Below are 16181 nucleotides of genomic sequence, written 5' to 3'. Positions count from 1 at the left end.
ATGGCTGATAACAGATAGTAATAGATTGTATTCCCCTGTCCTACAGTCGGCCTCTCCTGACATGGCTGATAACAGATAGTAATAGATTGTATTCTCCTGTCCTACAGTCAGCCTCTCCTCTCCTGAAATGGCTGATAACAGATAGTAATAGATTGTATTCTCCTGTCCTACAGTCGGCCTCTCCTGACATGGCTGATAACAGATAGTAATAGATTGTATTCCCCTGTCCTACAGTCGGCCTCTCCTCTCCTGACATGGCTGATAACAGATAGTAATAGATTGTATTCTCCTGTCCTACAGTCGGCCTCTCCTCTCCTGACATGGCTGATAACAGATAGTAATAGATTGTATTCCCCTGTCCTACAGTCGGCCTCTCCTGACATGGCTGATAACAGATAGTAATAGATTGTATTCTCCTGTCCTACAGTCAGCCTCTCCTGACATGGCTGATAACAGATAGTAATAGATTGTATTCCCCTGTCCTACAGTCGGCCTCTCCACTCCTGACATGGCTGATAACAGATAGTAATAGATTGTATTCTCCTGTCCTACAGTCGGCCTCTCCTCTCCTGACATGGCTGATAACAGATAGTAATAGATTGTATTCTCCTGTCCTACAGTCAGCCTCTCCTGACATGGCTGATAACAGATAGTAATAGATTGTATTCCCCTGTCCTACAGTCGGCCTCTCCTCTCCTGACATGGCTGATAACAGCAATAGATTGTATTCTCCTGTCCTACAGTCGGCCTCTCCTCTCCTGACATGGCTGATAACAGATAGTAATAGATTGTATTCCCCTGTCCTACAGTCGGCCTCTCCTGACATGGCTGATAACAGATAGTAATAGATTGTATTCCGCTGTCCTACAGTCGGCCTCTCCTGACATGGCTGATAACAGGTAGTAATAGATTGTATTCCCCTGTCCTACAGTCGGCCTCTCCCCTCCTGACATGGCTGATAACAGATAGTAATAAATTGTATTCCCCTGTCCTACAGTCGGCCTCTCCCCTCCTGACATGGCTGATAACAGATAGTAATAGATTGTATTCCCCTGTCCTACAGTCGGCCTCTCCTGACATGGCTGATAACAGATAGTAATAGATTGTATTCTCCTGTCCTACAGTCAGCCTCTCCTCTCCTGACATGGCTGATAACAGATAGTAATAGATTGTATTCTCCTGTCCTACAGTCGGCCTCTCCTGACATGGCTGATAACAGATAGTAATAGATTGTATTCTCCTGTCCTACAGTCAGCCTCTCCTCTCCTGACATGGCTGATAACAGATAGTAATAGATTGTATTCCCCTGTCCTACAGTCGGCCTCTCCACTCCTGACATGGCTGATAACAGGTAGTAATAGATTGTATTCCCCTGTCCTACAGTCGGCCTCTCCCCTCCTGACATGGCTGATAACAGATAGTAATAGATTGTATTCCCCTGTCCTACAGTCGGCCTCTCCCCTCCTGACATGGCTGATAACAGATAGTAATAGATTGTATTCCCCTGTCCTACAGTCGGCCTCTCCTCTCCTGACATGGCTGATAACAGATAGTAATAGATTGTATTCCCCTGTCCTACAGTCGGCCTCTACTGACATGGCTGACAACAGATAGTAATAGATTGTATTCTCCTGTCCTACAGTCGGCCTCTCCTCTCCTGACATGGCTGATAACAGATAGTAATAGATTGTATTCTCCTGTCCTACAGTCGGCCTCTCCTGACATGGCTGATAACAGATAGTAATAGATTGTATTCCCCTGTCCTACAGTCGGCCTCTCCTCCCCTGACATGGCTGATAACAGATAGTAATAGATTGTATTCTCCTGTCCTACAGTCGGCCTCTCCTCTCCTGACATGGCTGATAACAGATAGTAATAGATTGTATTCCCCTGTCCTACAGTCGGCCTCTCCTCTCCTGACATGGCTGATAACAGATAGTAATAGATTGTATTCCCCTGTCCTACAGTCGGCCTCTCCTGACATGGCTGACAACAGATAGTAATAGATTGTATTCTCCTGTCCTACAGTCGGCCTCTCCTCTCTTGACATGGCTGATAACAGATAGTAATAGATTGTATTCCCCTGTCCCACAGTCGGCCTCTCCTGACATGGCTGACAACAGATAGTAATAGATTGTATTCTCCTGTCCTACAGTCGGCCTCTCCTCTCCTGACATGGCTGATAACAGATAGTAATAGATTGTATTCCCCTGTCCTACAGTCGGCCTCTCCCCTCCTGAGATGGCTGATAACAGATAGTAATAGATTGTATTCACCTGTCCTACAGTCGGTCTCTCCTCTCCTGACATGGCTGATAACAGATAGTAATAGATTGTATTCCCTGTCCTACAGTCGGCCTCTCCTCTCCTGACATGGCTGATAACAGATAGTAATAGATTGTATTCACCTGTCCTACGGTCGGTCTCTCCTCTCCTGACATGGCTGATAACAGATAGTAATAGATTGTATTCCCTGTCCTACAGTCGGCCTCTCCTCTCCTGACATGGCTGATAACAGATAGTAATAGATTGTATTCTCCTGTCCTACAGTCGGCCTCTCCTGACATGGCTGATAACAGATAGTAATAGATTGTATTCCCCTGTCCTACAGTCGGCCTCTCCTGACATGGCTGATAACAGATAGTAATAGATTGTATTCCCCTGTCCTACAGTCGGCCTCTCCTCCCCTGACATGGCTCATAACAGATAGTAATAGATTGTATTCTCCTGTCCTACAGTCGGCCTCTCCTCTCCTGACATGGCTGATAACAGATAGTAATAGATTGTATTCCCCTGTCCTACAGTCGGCCTCTCCTCTCCTGACATGGCTGATAACAGATAGTAATAGATTGTATTCCCCTGTCCTACAGTCGGCCTCTCCTCTCCTGACATGGCTGATAACAGATAGTAATAGATTGTATTCCCCTGTCCTACAGTCGGCCTCTCCTCTCCTGACATGGCTGATAACAGATAGTAATAGATTGTATTCTCCTGTCCTACAGTCGGCCTCTCCTGACATGGCTGATAACAGATAGTAATAGATTGTATTCCCCTGTCCTACAGTCGGCCTCTCCTCCCCTGACATGGCTGATAACAGATAGTAATAGATTGTATTCTCCTGTCCTACAGTCGGCCTCTCCTCCCCTGACATGGCTGATAACAGATAGTAATAGATTGTATTCTCCTGTCCTACAGTCGGCCTCTCCTCTCCTGACATGGCTGATAACAGATAGTAATAGATTGTATTCCCCTGTCCTACAGTCGGCCTCTCCTGACATGGCTGATAACAGATAGTAATAGATTGTATTCTCCTGTCCTACAGTCAGCCTCTCCTGACATGGCTGATAACAGATAGTAATAGATTGTATTCCCCTGTCCTACAGTCGGCCTCTCCTCTCCTGACATGGCTGATAACAGATAGTAATAGATTGTATTCTCCTGTCCTACAGTCGGCCTCTCCTCTCCTGACATGACTGATAACAGATAGTAATAGATTGTATTCCCCTGTCCTACAGTCGGCCTCTCCTCTCCTGACATGGCTGATAACAGCAATAGATTGTATTCTCCTGTCCTACAGTCGGCCTCTCCTCTCCTGACATGGCTGATAACAGATAGTAATAGATTGTATTCCCCTGTCCTACAGTCGGCCTCTCCTGACATGGCTGATAACAGATAGTAATAGATTGTATTCCCCTGTCCTACAGTCGTCCTCTCCTGACATGGCTGATAACAGATAGTAATAGATTGTATTCTCCTGTCCTACAGTCAGCCTCTCCTCTCCTGACATGGCTGATAACAGATAGTAAAAGATTGTATTCTCCTGTCCTACAGTCGGCCTCTCCCCTCCTGACATGGCAGATAACAGATAGTAATAGATTGTATTCTCCTGTCCTACAGTCGGCCTCTCCTCTCCTGACATGGCTGATAACAGATAGTAATAGATTGTATTCCCCTGTCCTACAGTCGGCCTCTCCTGACATGGCTGATAACAGATAGTAATAGATTGTATTCTCCTGTCCTACAGTCAGCCTCTCCTGACATGGCTGATAACAGATAGTAATAGATTGTATTCCCCTGTCCTACAGTCGGCCTCTCCTCTCCTGACATGGCTGATAACAGATAGTAATAGATTGTATTCTCCTGTCCTACAGTCGGCCTCTCCTCTCCTGACATGGCTGATAACAGATAGTAATAGATTGTATTCTCCTGTCCTACAGTCAGCCTCTCCTGACATGGCTGATAACAGATAGTAATAGATTGTATTCCCCTGTCCTACAGTCGGCCTCTCCTCTCCTGACATGGCTGATAACAGCAATAGATTGTATTCTCCTGTCCTACAGTCGGCCTCTCCTCTCCTGACATGGCTGATAACAGATAGTAATAGATTGTATTCCCCTGTCCTACAGTCGGCCTCTCCTGACATGGCTGATAACAGATAGTAATAGATTGTATTCCGCTGTCCTACAGTCGGCCTCTCCTCTCCTGACATGGCTGATAACAGGTAGTAATAGATTGTATTCCCCTGTCCTACAGTCGGCCTCTCCCCTCCTGACATGGCTGATAACAGATAGTAATAGATTGTATTCCCCTGTCCTACAGTCGGCCTCTCCTGACATGGCTGATAACAGATAGTAATAGATTGTATTCCCCTGTCCTACAGTCGGCCTCTCCTGACATGGCTGATAACAGATAGTAATAGATTGTATTCTCCTGTCCTACAGTCAGCCTCTCCTCTCCTGACATGGCTGATAACAGATAGTAATAGATTGTATTCCCCTGTCCTACAGTCGGCCTCTCCTCTCCTGACATGGCTGATAACAGATAGTAATAGATTGTATTCCCCTGTCCTACAGTCGGCCTCTCCCCTCCTGACATGGCTGATAACAGATAGTAATAGATTGTATTCCCCTGTCCTACAGTCGGCCTCTCCCCTCCTGACATGGCTGATAACAGATAGTAATAGATTGTATTCCCCTGTCCTACAGTCGGCCTCTCCTCTCCTGACATGGCTGATAACAGATAGTAATAGATTGTATTCCCCTGTCCTACAGTCGGCCTCTACTGACATGGCTGACAACAGATAGTAATAGATTGTATTCTCCTGTCCTACAGTCGGCCTCTCCTCTCCTGACATGCCTGATAACAGATAGTAATAGATTGTATTCTCCTGTCCTACAGTCGGCCTCTCCTGACATGGCTGATAACAGATAGTAATAGATTGTATTCCCCTGTCCTACAGTCGGCCTCTCCTCCCCTGACATGGCTGATAACAGATAGTAATAGATTGTATTCTCCTGTCCTACAGTCGGCCTCTCCTCTCCTGACATGGCTGATAACAGATAGTAATAGATTGTATTCCCCTGTCCTACAGTCGGCCTCTCCTCTCCTGACATGGCTGATAACAGATAGTAATAGATTGTATTCCCCTGTCCTACAGTCGGCCTCTCCCCTCCTGAGATGGCTGATAACAGATAGTAATAGATTGTATTCTCCTGTCCTACAGTCGGCCTCTCCTCTCCTGACATGGCTGATAACAGATAGTAATAGATTGTATTCCCCTGTCCTACAGTCGGCCTCTCCTCTCCTGACATGGCTGATAACAGATAGTAATAGATTGTATTCCCCTGTCCTACAGTCGGCCTCTCCCCTCCTGACATGGCTGATAACAGATAGTAAGATTGTATTCCCCTGTCCTACAGTCGGCCTCTCCTCTCCTGACATGGCTGATAACAGATAGTAATAGATTGTATTCCCCTGTCCTACAGTCGGCCTCTCCCCTCCTGACATGGCTGATAACAGATAGTAATAGATTGTATTCCCCTGTCCTACAGTCGGCCTCTCCTCTCCTGACATGGCTGATAACAGGTAGTAATAGATTGTATTCCCCTGTCCTACAGTCGGCCTCTCCCCTCCTGACATGGCTGATAACAGATAGTAATAGATTGTATTCCCCTGTCCTACAGTCGGCCTCTCCTGACATGGCAGATAACAGATAGTAATAGATTGTATTCCCCTGTCCTACAGTCGGCCTCTCCTGACATGGCTGATAACAGATAGTAATAGATTGTATTCCCCTGTCCTACAGTCGGCCTCTCCCCTCCTGACATGGCTGATAACAGATAGTAATAGATTGTGTTCCCCTGTCCTACAGTCGGCCTCTCCTGACATGGCTGATAACAGATAGTAATAGATTGTATTCCCCTATCCTACAGTCAGCCTCTCCTCTCCTGACATGGCTGATAACAGATAGTAATAGATTGTATTCCCCTGTCCTACAGTCGGCCTCTCCTCTCCTGACATGGCTGATAACAGATAGTAATAGATTGTATTCCCCTATCCTACAGTCGGCCTCTCCTCTCCTGACATGGCTGATAACAGATAGTAATAGATTGTATTTCCCTGTCCTACAGTCGGCCTCTCCTGACATGGCTGATAACAGATAGTAATAGATTGTATTCTCCTGTCCTACAGTCGGCCTCTCCTCTCCTGACATGGCTGATAACAGATAGTAATAGATTGTATTCCCCTGTCCTACAGTCGGCCTCTCCTCTCCTGACATGGCTGATAACAGATAGTAATAGATTGTATTCCCCTGTCCTACAGTCGGCCTCTCCTCTCCTGACATGGCTGATAACAGATAGTAATAGATTGTATTCTCCTGTCCTACAGTCGGCTTCTCCTCTCCTGACATGGCTGATAACAGATAGTAATGGGTGGTGGGATTAGACCATTTGTAGACATGTTGGGGGGGGGCACTTCCCTCCCCCTGCTTCCTCCATTATGACGCGCTCCTCCTTCTCTCCTCCTGGCAGGTTTGGAGGGGCACCCTGGCACGCTGGCACTACAAGCGGCTGAGGTCGGTGTACACCATCATGAGCTCTTACAGGTGTTATAAGGTTCGGTCCCATCTGATGGAAATTGTGCGGCGATTCCAGAATGTCCGGGACATGGCGGATTATGGGAAAGGTGTGGAGTGGCCGCAGCCCCCCGCCGTACTGGAGCAGTTCCAGGACATCTGCAGGAACCTGCACAGAAGGTAGGTGAGGACTCATCATGGCTGCCCGGGTAGCATTCACCTGTACGCCCCCTGCTGGCACTGACCATTCTCAGCTGTATTGTATTGCAGGAGATGCAGTGCTGGCAGTAGTAGTGCAGCTGACCTCTTATTATGGGATGTTGGCTGGCACGGTGCTGGCAGTAGTAGTGCAGCTGACCTCTTATTATGGGATGTTGGCTGGCACGGTGCTGGTAGTAGTAGTGCAGCTGACCTCTTATTATGGGATGTTGGCTGGCACGGTGTTGGCAGTAGTAGTGCAGCTGACCTCTTATTATGGGATGTTGGCTGGCACGGTGCTGGCAGTAGTAGTGCAGCTGACCTCTTATTATGGGATGTTGGCTGGCACGGTGCTGGTAGTAGTAGTGCAGCTGACCTCTTATTATGGGATGTTGGCTGGCACGGTGCTGGTAGTAGTAGTGCAGCTGACCTCTTATTATGGGATGTTGGCTGGCACGGTGCTGGTAGTAGTAGTGAAGCTGACCTCTTATTATGGGATGTTGGCTGGCACAGTGCTTGTAGTAGTAGTGAAGCTGACCTCTTATTATGGGATGTTGGCTGGCACGGTGCTGGTAGTAGTAGTGCAGCTGACCTCTTATTATGGGATGTTGGCTGGCACGGTGCTGGCAGTTGTAGTGCAGCTGACCTCTTATTATGGGATGTTGGCTGGCACGGTGTTGGCAGTAGTAGTGCAGCTGACCTCTTATTATGGGATGTTGGCTGGCACGGTGTTGGCAGTAGTAGTGCAGCTGACCTCTTATTATGGGATGTTGGCTGGCACGGTGCTGGCAGTAGTAGTGCAGCTGACCTCTTATTATGGGATGTTGGCTGGCAAGGTGCTGGCAGTAGTAGTGCAGCTGACCTCTTATTATGGGATGTTGGCTGGCACAGTGCTTGTAGTAGTAGTGAAGCTGACCTCTTATTATGGGATGTTGGCTGGCACGGTGTTGGCAGTAGTAGTGCAGCTGACCTCTTATTATGGGATGTTGGCTGGCACGGTGTTGGCAGTAGTAGTGCAGCTGACCTCTTATTATGGGATGTTGGCTGGCACAGTGCTTGTAGTAGTAGTGAAGCTGACCTCTTATTATGGGATGTTGGCTGGCACGGTGTTGGCAGTAGTAGTGCAGCTGACCTCTTATTATGGGATGTTGGCTGGCACGGTGTTGGCAGTAGTAGTGCAGCTGACCTCTTATTATGGGATGTTGGCTGGCACGGTGTTGGCAGTAGTAGTGCAGCTGACCTCTTATTATGGGATGTTGGCTGGCAAGGTGCTGGCAGTAGTAGTGCAGCTGACCTCTTATTATGGGATGTTGGCTGGCACGGTGCTGGCAGTAGTAGTGCAGCTGACCTCTTATTATGGGATGTTGGCTGGCAGTAGTTGTGCAGCAGAGGACAGACCAGATCATCTGTATACCACATTTTATGAAATCTTGTCCTTGCAGATGGAGAGCCCGTAAGATTGTGAAAAACATCCCACCCTCTGAAATGTTACAGATCAAGTGTAAGGTCTGTGCGATGGAGGCGCTGCAGGATCTGCGGGAGGACATCGGCTACCAGCGCGCCTGGAAACAGAACTACCTGGCCTGTGTAAGCGCATGGAGTATATCCACCCTGCTCTAGAATAGTCCTGCAGTACATGAACTAGTGTTATATCACCACCTGCTGGGCGATAGTGCAAACATAAGAAACGTCAGTATGGGGCAGAATGAAGTCCTGACAACCTCTCCTACAGGGGGTGGGGGAACACTAGCTGCAGCAAGATGGCGGAGAGTGAAGTCATCATCCAGCACTATATAGGGGTGCTTTTTCAATATAGATAACGTATCTTCTCTACTCTCTGTACACAATTACCTATAGTCTGTCATAGCCCCCCAAAACCCCTCACATCAGCATCATGGCCTCCCTAGTGAGCTAACACTCTCTGGTGTCATACAGGAAGCAGAAAATCCAAGTGGAGCCGCTCAGTACCAGAAATCACTTCAAGTCCTAAGGAAGAAAGATGGCAGCAGCTCCGTCATATTCTCCTGTCATATCCGTAAAGTGAGTATTAATACAGATTATACAGTCACCACTAGAGGGAGCTCACTATATAAAGATTATACAGTCACCACTAGGGGGAGCTCACTACATACAGATTATATAGTCACCACTAGATGGAGCTCACTACATACAGATTATACAGTCACCACTAGGAGGAGCTCACTATATACAGATTATACAGTCACCACTAGGAGGAGCTCACTACATACAGATTATACAGTCACCACTAGGAGGAGCTCACTATATACAGATTATACAGTCACCACTAGGAGGAGCTCACTACATACAGATTATACAGTCACCACTAGGGGGAGCTCACTACATACAGATTATACAGTCACCACTAGGGGGAGTTTACTACATACAGATTATACAGTCACCACTAGGAGGAGCTCACTACATACAGATTATACAGTCACCACTAGGAGGAGCTCACTATATACAGATTATACAGTCACCACTAGGAGGAGCTCACTACATAAAGATTATACAGTCACCACTAGGGGGAGATCACTATATACAGATTATATATTCACCACTAGGGGGAGCTCACTACATACAGATTATACAGTCACCACTAGGGGGAGCTTACTACATACAGATTATACAGTCACCACTAGGAGGAGCTAACTACATACAGATTATACAGTCACCACTAGGAGGAGCTCACTACATACAGATTATACAGTCACCACTAGGAGGAGCTCACTACATACAGATTATACAGTCACCACTAGGGGGAGCTCACTATATACAGATTATATATTCACCACTAGGGGGAGCTCACTACATACAGATTATACAGTCACCACTAGGGGGAGCTTACTACATACAGATTATACAGTCACCACTAGGGGGAGCTTACTACATACAGATTATACAGTCACCACTAGGAGGAGCTAACTACATACAGATTATACAGTCACCACTAGGAGGAGCTCACTATATACAGATTATACAGTCACCACTAGGAGGAGCTCACTACATACAGATTATACAGTCACCACTAGGAGGAGCTCACTACATACAGATTATACAGTCACCACTAGGAGGAGCTCACTATATACAGATTATACAGTCACCACTAGAGGGAGCTCACTACATACAGATTATACAGTCACCACTAGAGGGAGCTCACTACATACAGATTATACAGTCACCACTAGGAGGAGCTCACTACATACAGATTATACAGTCACCACTAGGGGAGCTCACTACATACAGATTATACAGTCACCACTAGAGGGAGCTCACTACATACAGATTATACAGTCACCACTAGGGGGAGCTCACTACATACAGATTATACAGTCACCACTAGGAGGAGCTCACTACATACAGATTATACAGTCACCACTAGGAGGAGCTCACTACATACAGATTATACAGTCACCACTAGAGGGAGCTCACTACATACAGATTATACAGTCACCACTAGAGGGAGCTCACTACATACAGATTATACAGTCACCACTAGGGGGAGCTCACTACATACAGATTATACAGTCACCACTAGGGGAGTTCACTACATACAGATTATACAGTCACCACTAGGAGGAGCTCACTACATACAGATTATACAGTCACCAGTAGAGGGAGCTCACTACATACAGATTATACAGTCACCACTAGAGGGAGCTCACTACATACAAATTATACAGTCACCACTAGGAGGAGCTCACTACATACAGATTATACAGTCACCACTAGGGGGAGCTCACTACATACAGATTATACAGTCACCACTAGAGGGAGCTCACTACATACAGATTATACAGTCACCACTAGGAGGAGCTCACTACATACAGATTATACAGTCACCACTAGGGGGAGCTCACTACATACAGATTATACAGTCACCACTAGAGGGAGCTCACTACATACAGATTATACAGTCACCACTAGAGGGAGCTCACTACATACAGATTATACAGTCACCACTAGGGGGAGCTCACTACAGACAGATTATACAGTCACCACTAGGGGGAGCTCACTACATACAGATTATACAGTCACCACTAGGGGGAGCTCACTACATACAGATTATACAGTCACCACTAGAGGGAGCTCACTACATACAGATTATACAGTCACCACTAGAGGGAGCTCAATACATACAGATTATACAGTCACCACTAGGGGGAGCTCACTACATACAGATTATACAGTCACCACTAGGGGGAGCTCACTACATACAGATTATACAGTCACCACTAGGGGGAGCTCACTACATACAGATTATACACTCACCACTAGGGGGAGCTTCTCCAGCTATACATTGTCTTTTTCTCCATTCTGTACTTTTATGCTCTATAAAGTCAGGTGGAGAGGACGTGCACTGTATAGCTGATAGACCCGGAGAGGGGAATATACTTAACATGGAGCTACAAACCTGTAGTGACAAGAGGGGAGATGGGAGGAACTGCACAGTGCAGGAGACGTTACAGAGCGGTGGATTATGTATTGTATGTAATAGATCAGGTGGAGTCACTGTCCATGGTGCTGAAGATCAGCCGAGAGCCCGAATGATCTCTTTATCTCCTATCTATCATCTATCTCCTATCTATCTATCTATCTATCTATCTATCTATCTATCTATCTGTCTGTCTGTCTGTCTGTCTGTCTGTCTGTCTGTCTATCTATCTATCTATCTATCTCCTATCTATCTATCTATCTATCTATCTATCTATCTATCATCTATCTCCTATCTATCTATCTATCTATCTATCTATCTATCTATCTATCTATCTATCTATCTATCTCCTATCTATCATCTATCTCCTATCTATCTATCTATCTATCTATCTATCTATCTATCTATCTATCTATCTATCTATCTCCTATCTATCATCTATCTCCTATCTATCTATCTATCTATCTATCTATCTATCATCTATCTATCTATCTATCTATCTATCTATCTATCTATCTCCTATCTATCTCCTATCTATCTATCTCCTATCTATCTATCTCTCTCTCTCCTATCTATCTATCTATCTATCTATCTATCTATTTCTATCTCATAGTTGTCTATGTGACTCTTCTAAGTGATACAGGGATTAGATACATCAGCTCTATCCCCACTGTACAGACAGGAGACCTTATAATATGCCATCTGCAGCTTTAGCTGTGACTAGAGTACTGAATGTTATCCAAGTCTAGGTCTGCAGAGGGTTAAATCTAAAACCACATGAATAACATCCCCGGGGATGAGGTGAGGAGCGGCTGACGGTGTGCGGCCCTACACACAGCTCCACATATCTCAGCTCCCTCCATACACTTGTTTACAGCAGTTATATATAGCTCTCCCTATATACATGTATATATACGTCTTATGACTCATTATCTGCGGGGTCATCATAAGATCACAATCGGGAGACGCAGGAAGCAGAAGGATCAATAATTATAGCCTGTGGCGTGCGTCATCGTACGAGGAAAGCGGGGCAGGCGGGGGTCAGCCCACACACTGATGGCGGCTATATACAGCCTGTGACCACCAGATATGGCAGCGCCACATGTCACCGTGTCATGGGTCACTATGTGTATACAGCACCGAGATATACCCCAACCATAGAGAAGGCTACATACATGTATATACCGCCAGATAGTGCACACAGCAGTGTCATGTAGTGTCAGATAGTGGAAACCAACACCAAGGGTTAACCATTCTGTCAAGCTGCTGTATCTAAGCCCAGTATGTGTGATACAGTCTTCTGAGCTGTGTATCTAATCCTACCATATGTGATCTGCGGACTCGGGGTACCTGCTCTTATACTTGGGGGTACTTGGGTTGCTTTGGTTCTATATTTGAGGGTACTCGGGGTGACCTGGCCTTATATTTGGGGGTTCATTGTTCTTAATGTCGCCCCCTGTCTAGATCACTTGCTTTAACAAGTGTAAGGATCGCGGCCTGCTCATCACGGATCGCCACATCTACCGCCTGGAGCCCAAGAAGGACTACAAGGTGCTGAAGTGCCTGCCCCTCCAGACAGTGAGTACCCCAATACCGCCTGACACACACACCGCCTGACAACCTCACTGGGAAGACTGTGGGTGTCAGGCAGTTCATTCCTAGCAACCAGACTGTCAGGTATGACAACAGTCCTGGAAGTGCCGGCTCCCTCTGGTGGCAGCTATTATACTGTACAGGGAGATAAATACAATCGCCACCTCGTGTGGTGCGGAAATATCAGCACCGTATAGTAACCGTATAACATTCCATACCGTCATCTACATAACAAGTCCTATACAGTGTCAGCACCACCATACCCTGCAAAATAATATACCCAATAATACTGCCATACACTACTCAGTCATATCATACAATGCTAAATAATACCATCATATAGTGATAGTGCCCTATAATACCGCCATACAGTGCCCTATAATACCGTCATACACTACTCAGTCATATCATACAATGCTAAATAATACCATCATATAGTTATAGTGCCCTATAATACTGCCATGCAGTGCTCAATAATATCATACAATGCTAATTAATACCATCATATAGTGATACTGCCCTATAATACTGCCATACAGTGCCCTATAATACCGCCATACACTGCTCAGTAATATCATACAATGCTAAATAATACCATCATATAGTGATAGTGCCATATAATACCGTCATACAGTGCCCTATAATACCATCATATACTGCTCAGTAATATCATACAATGCTAAATAATACCATCATATAGTGATAGTGCCATATAATACCGTCATACAGTGCCCTATAAAACCGTCATACACTACTCAGTCATATCATACAATGCTAAATAATACCATCATATAGTTATAGTGCCCTATAATACTGCCATGCAGTGCCCTAGAATACCGCCATACAAATTACAACTCAGCGTATAATGTAATGTATTATCAGTGTGTTTAATATCTAAGTAGTAGAGGAGAAATCCTTGTGGTCACCTGCGGCGCCCCCTGTCTTCATCTGTGATGTTTCCATTACTGGACCACTTGGCCCAGTGCAGGGGGGCAGGAAGTGTTATCATAGGGGCAGGAATCAGATCTCTAAAACACTTTTTCCACCTTTTTCAGCAGGATGAATATTTCATGGGTGTCTTTAGGGATTCTCTTCCATGTATTACACATGTCTGCCGTGCAGAGTTTTCCCCGACACCCCTCCTGTACCGCGGTGGCCGCAGGTGTCAGGAGCTGGCGGTGATAGTCTTATAATTCTGCTGACAGCGCCATTTAATAACCTCTCCCCCACCACCCACCACAGTAACTGACTTTCAGTGACTAATAAATCACCCAATAATATCATATGTGGGGAGGGGGTGTCAGGACCAGAGTCACATCTGATATAATATATAGTGTCAACCAGAGCATGATAACACTGTATGGCAATACAGTATGGGCACTATATAGCACTGTGTGCCTTATACAGTGTCATAGGATGAATAGTACCGTACAGAGTATAAATGGTGCCGTATAGAGTCTAGATAAATAGTGCCATATAGAGTCTAGATGAATAGTGCCATATAGAGTCAGTATAATTAGTGCCGTATAGAGTCAGGATGAATATTGCCATATAGCATCAGTATAAATAGTGCCATATAGAGTCTAGATAAATAGTACCGTACAGAGTCAGTATAAATAGTGCCGTATAGAGTCTAGATGAATAGTGCCGTATAGAGTCAGTATAAATAGTACCGTATAGAGTCAGTATAAATAGTGCCGTATAGAGTCAGTATAAATAGTGCCGTATAGAGTCAGTATAATTAGTGCCGTATAGAGTCAGTATAAATAGTGCCGTATAGAATCTTGATAAATAGTGCCGTATAGAGTCAGTATAAATAGTTCTGTATAGAGTCTAGATGAATAGTGCCGTATAGAGTCAGTATAATTAGTGCCGTATAGAGTCAGGATGAATATTGCCATATAGCATCAGTATAAATAGTGCCATATAGAGTCTAGATAAATAGTACCGTATAGAGTCAGTATAAATAGTGCCGTATAGAGTCAGTATAATTAGTGCCGTATAGAGTCAGGATGAATATTGCCATATAGCATCAGTATAAATAGTGCCATATAGAGTCTAGATAAATAGTACCGTACAGAGTCAGTATAAATAGTGCCGTATAGAGTCTAGATGAATAGTGCCGTATAGAGTCAGTATAAATAGTACCGTATAGAGTCAGTATAAATAGTGCCATATAGAGTCTAGATAAATAGTACCGTACAGAGTCAGTATAAATAGTGCCGTATAGAGTCTAGATGAATAGTGCTGTATAGAGTCAGTATAAATAGTACCGTATAGAGTCAGTATAAATAGTGCCGTATAGAGTCAGTATAAATAGTGCCATATAGAGTCAGTATAATTAGTGCCGTATAGAGTCAGTATAAATAGTGCCGTATAGAGTCTAGATGAATAGTGCCGTATAGAGTCTTGATAAATAGTGCCGTATAGAGTCAGTATAAATAGTGCTGTATAGAGTCTAGATGAATAGTGCCGTATAGAGTCAGTATAATTAGTGCCGTATAGAGTCAAGATGAATATTGCCATATAGCATCAGTATAAATAGTGCCATATAGAGTCTAGATAAATAGTACCGTACAGAGTCAGTATAAATAGTGCCGTATGGAGTCAGTATAAATAGTGCCGTATAGAGTCAGTATAATTAGTGCCGTATAGAGTCAGTATAAATAGTGCCGTATAGAGTCTAGATGAATAGTGCCGTATAGAGTCAGTATAATTAGTGCCGTATAGAGTCAGGATGAATATTGCCATATAGCATCAGTATAAATAGTGCCATATAGAGTCTAGATAAATAGTACCGTACAGAGTCAGTATAAATAGTGCCGTATAGAGTCAGTATAAATAGTGCTGTATAGAGTCTAGATGAATAGTGCCGTATAGAGTCAGTATAATTAGTGCCGTATAGAGTCAGGATGAATATTGCCATATAGCATCAGTATAAATAGTGCCATATAGAGTCTAGATAAATAGTACCGTACAGAGTCAGTATAAATAGTGCCGTATAGAGTCTAGATGAATAGTGCCGTATAGAGTCAGTATAAATAGTACCGTATAGAGTCAGTATAAATAGTGCCATATAGAG

General features: G+C 44.8%; 1 protein-coding gene across 1 annotated transcript in view; it reads left to right on the top strand.

The window, feature by feature from the left end:
• The window catches only part of LOC142199980 (unconventional myosin-Ig-like), a 103136-nt gene that overhangs the window by 71967 nt on the left and 14988 nt on the right, over positions 1-16181 (top strand). The window contains exons 17-20 of the mRNA XM_075269923.1: positions 6812-7035; positions 8496-8640; positions 8989-9093; positions 12971-13084. Of these exons, the coding sequence (XP_075126024.1) occupies positions 6812-7035; positions 8496-8640; positions 8989-9093; positions 12971-13084 (588 nt within the window). The remainder of the gene's footprint in view (positions 1-6811; positions 7036-8495; positions 8641-8988; positions 9094-12970; positions 13085-16181) is intronic.

The sequence above is a fragment of the Leptodactylus fuscus genome, chromosome 4 (genome assembly GCF_031893055.1).
Source record: "Leptodactylus fuscus isolate aLepFus1 chromosome 4, aLepFus1.hap2, whole genome shotgun sequence".
Classification (NCBI taxonomy): Eukaryota; Metazoa; Chordata; class Amphibia; order Anura; family Leptodactylidae; genus Leptodactylus; species Leptodactylus fuscus.
The sequence above is the reverse complement of the archived record's forward strand: the minus strand, read 5'-3'. Positions and strand labels throughout refer to the sequence as shown.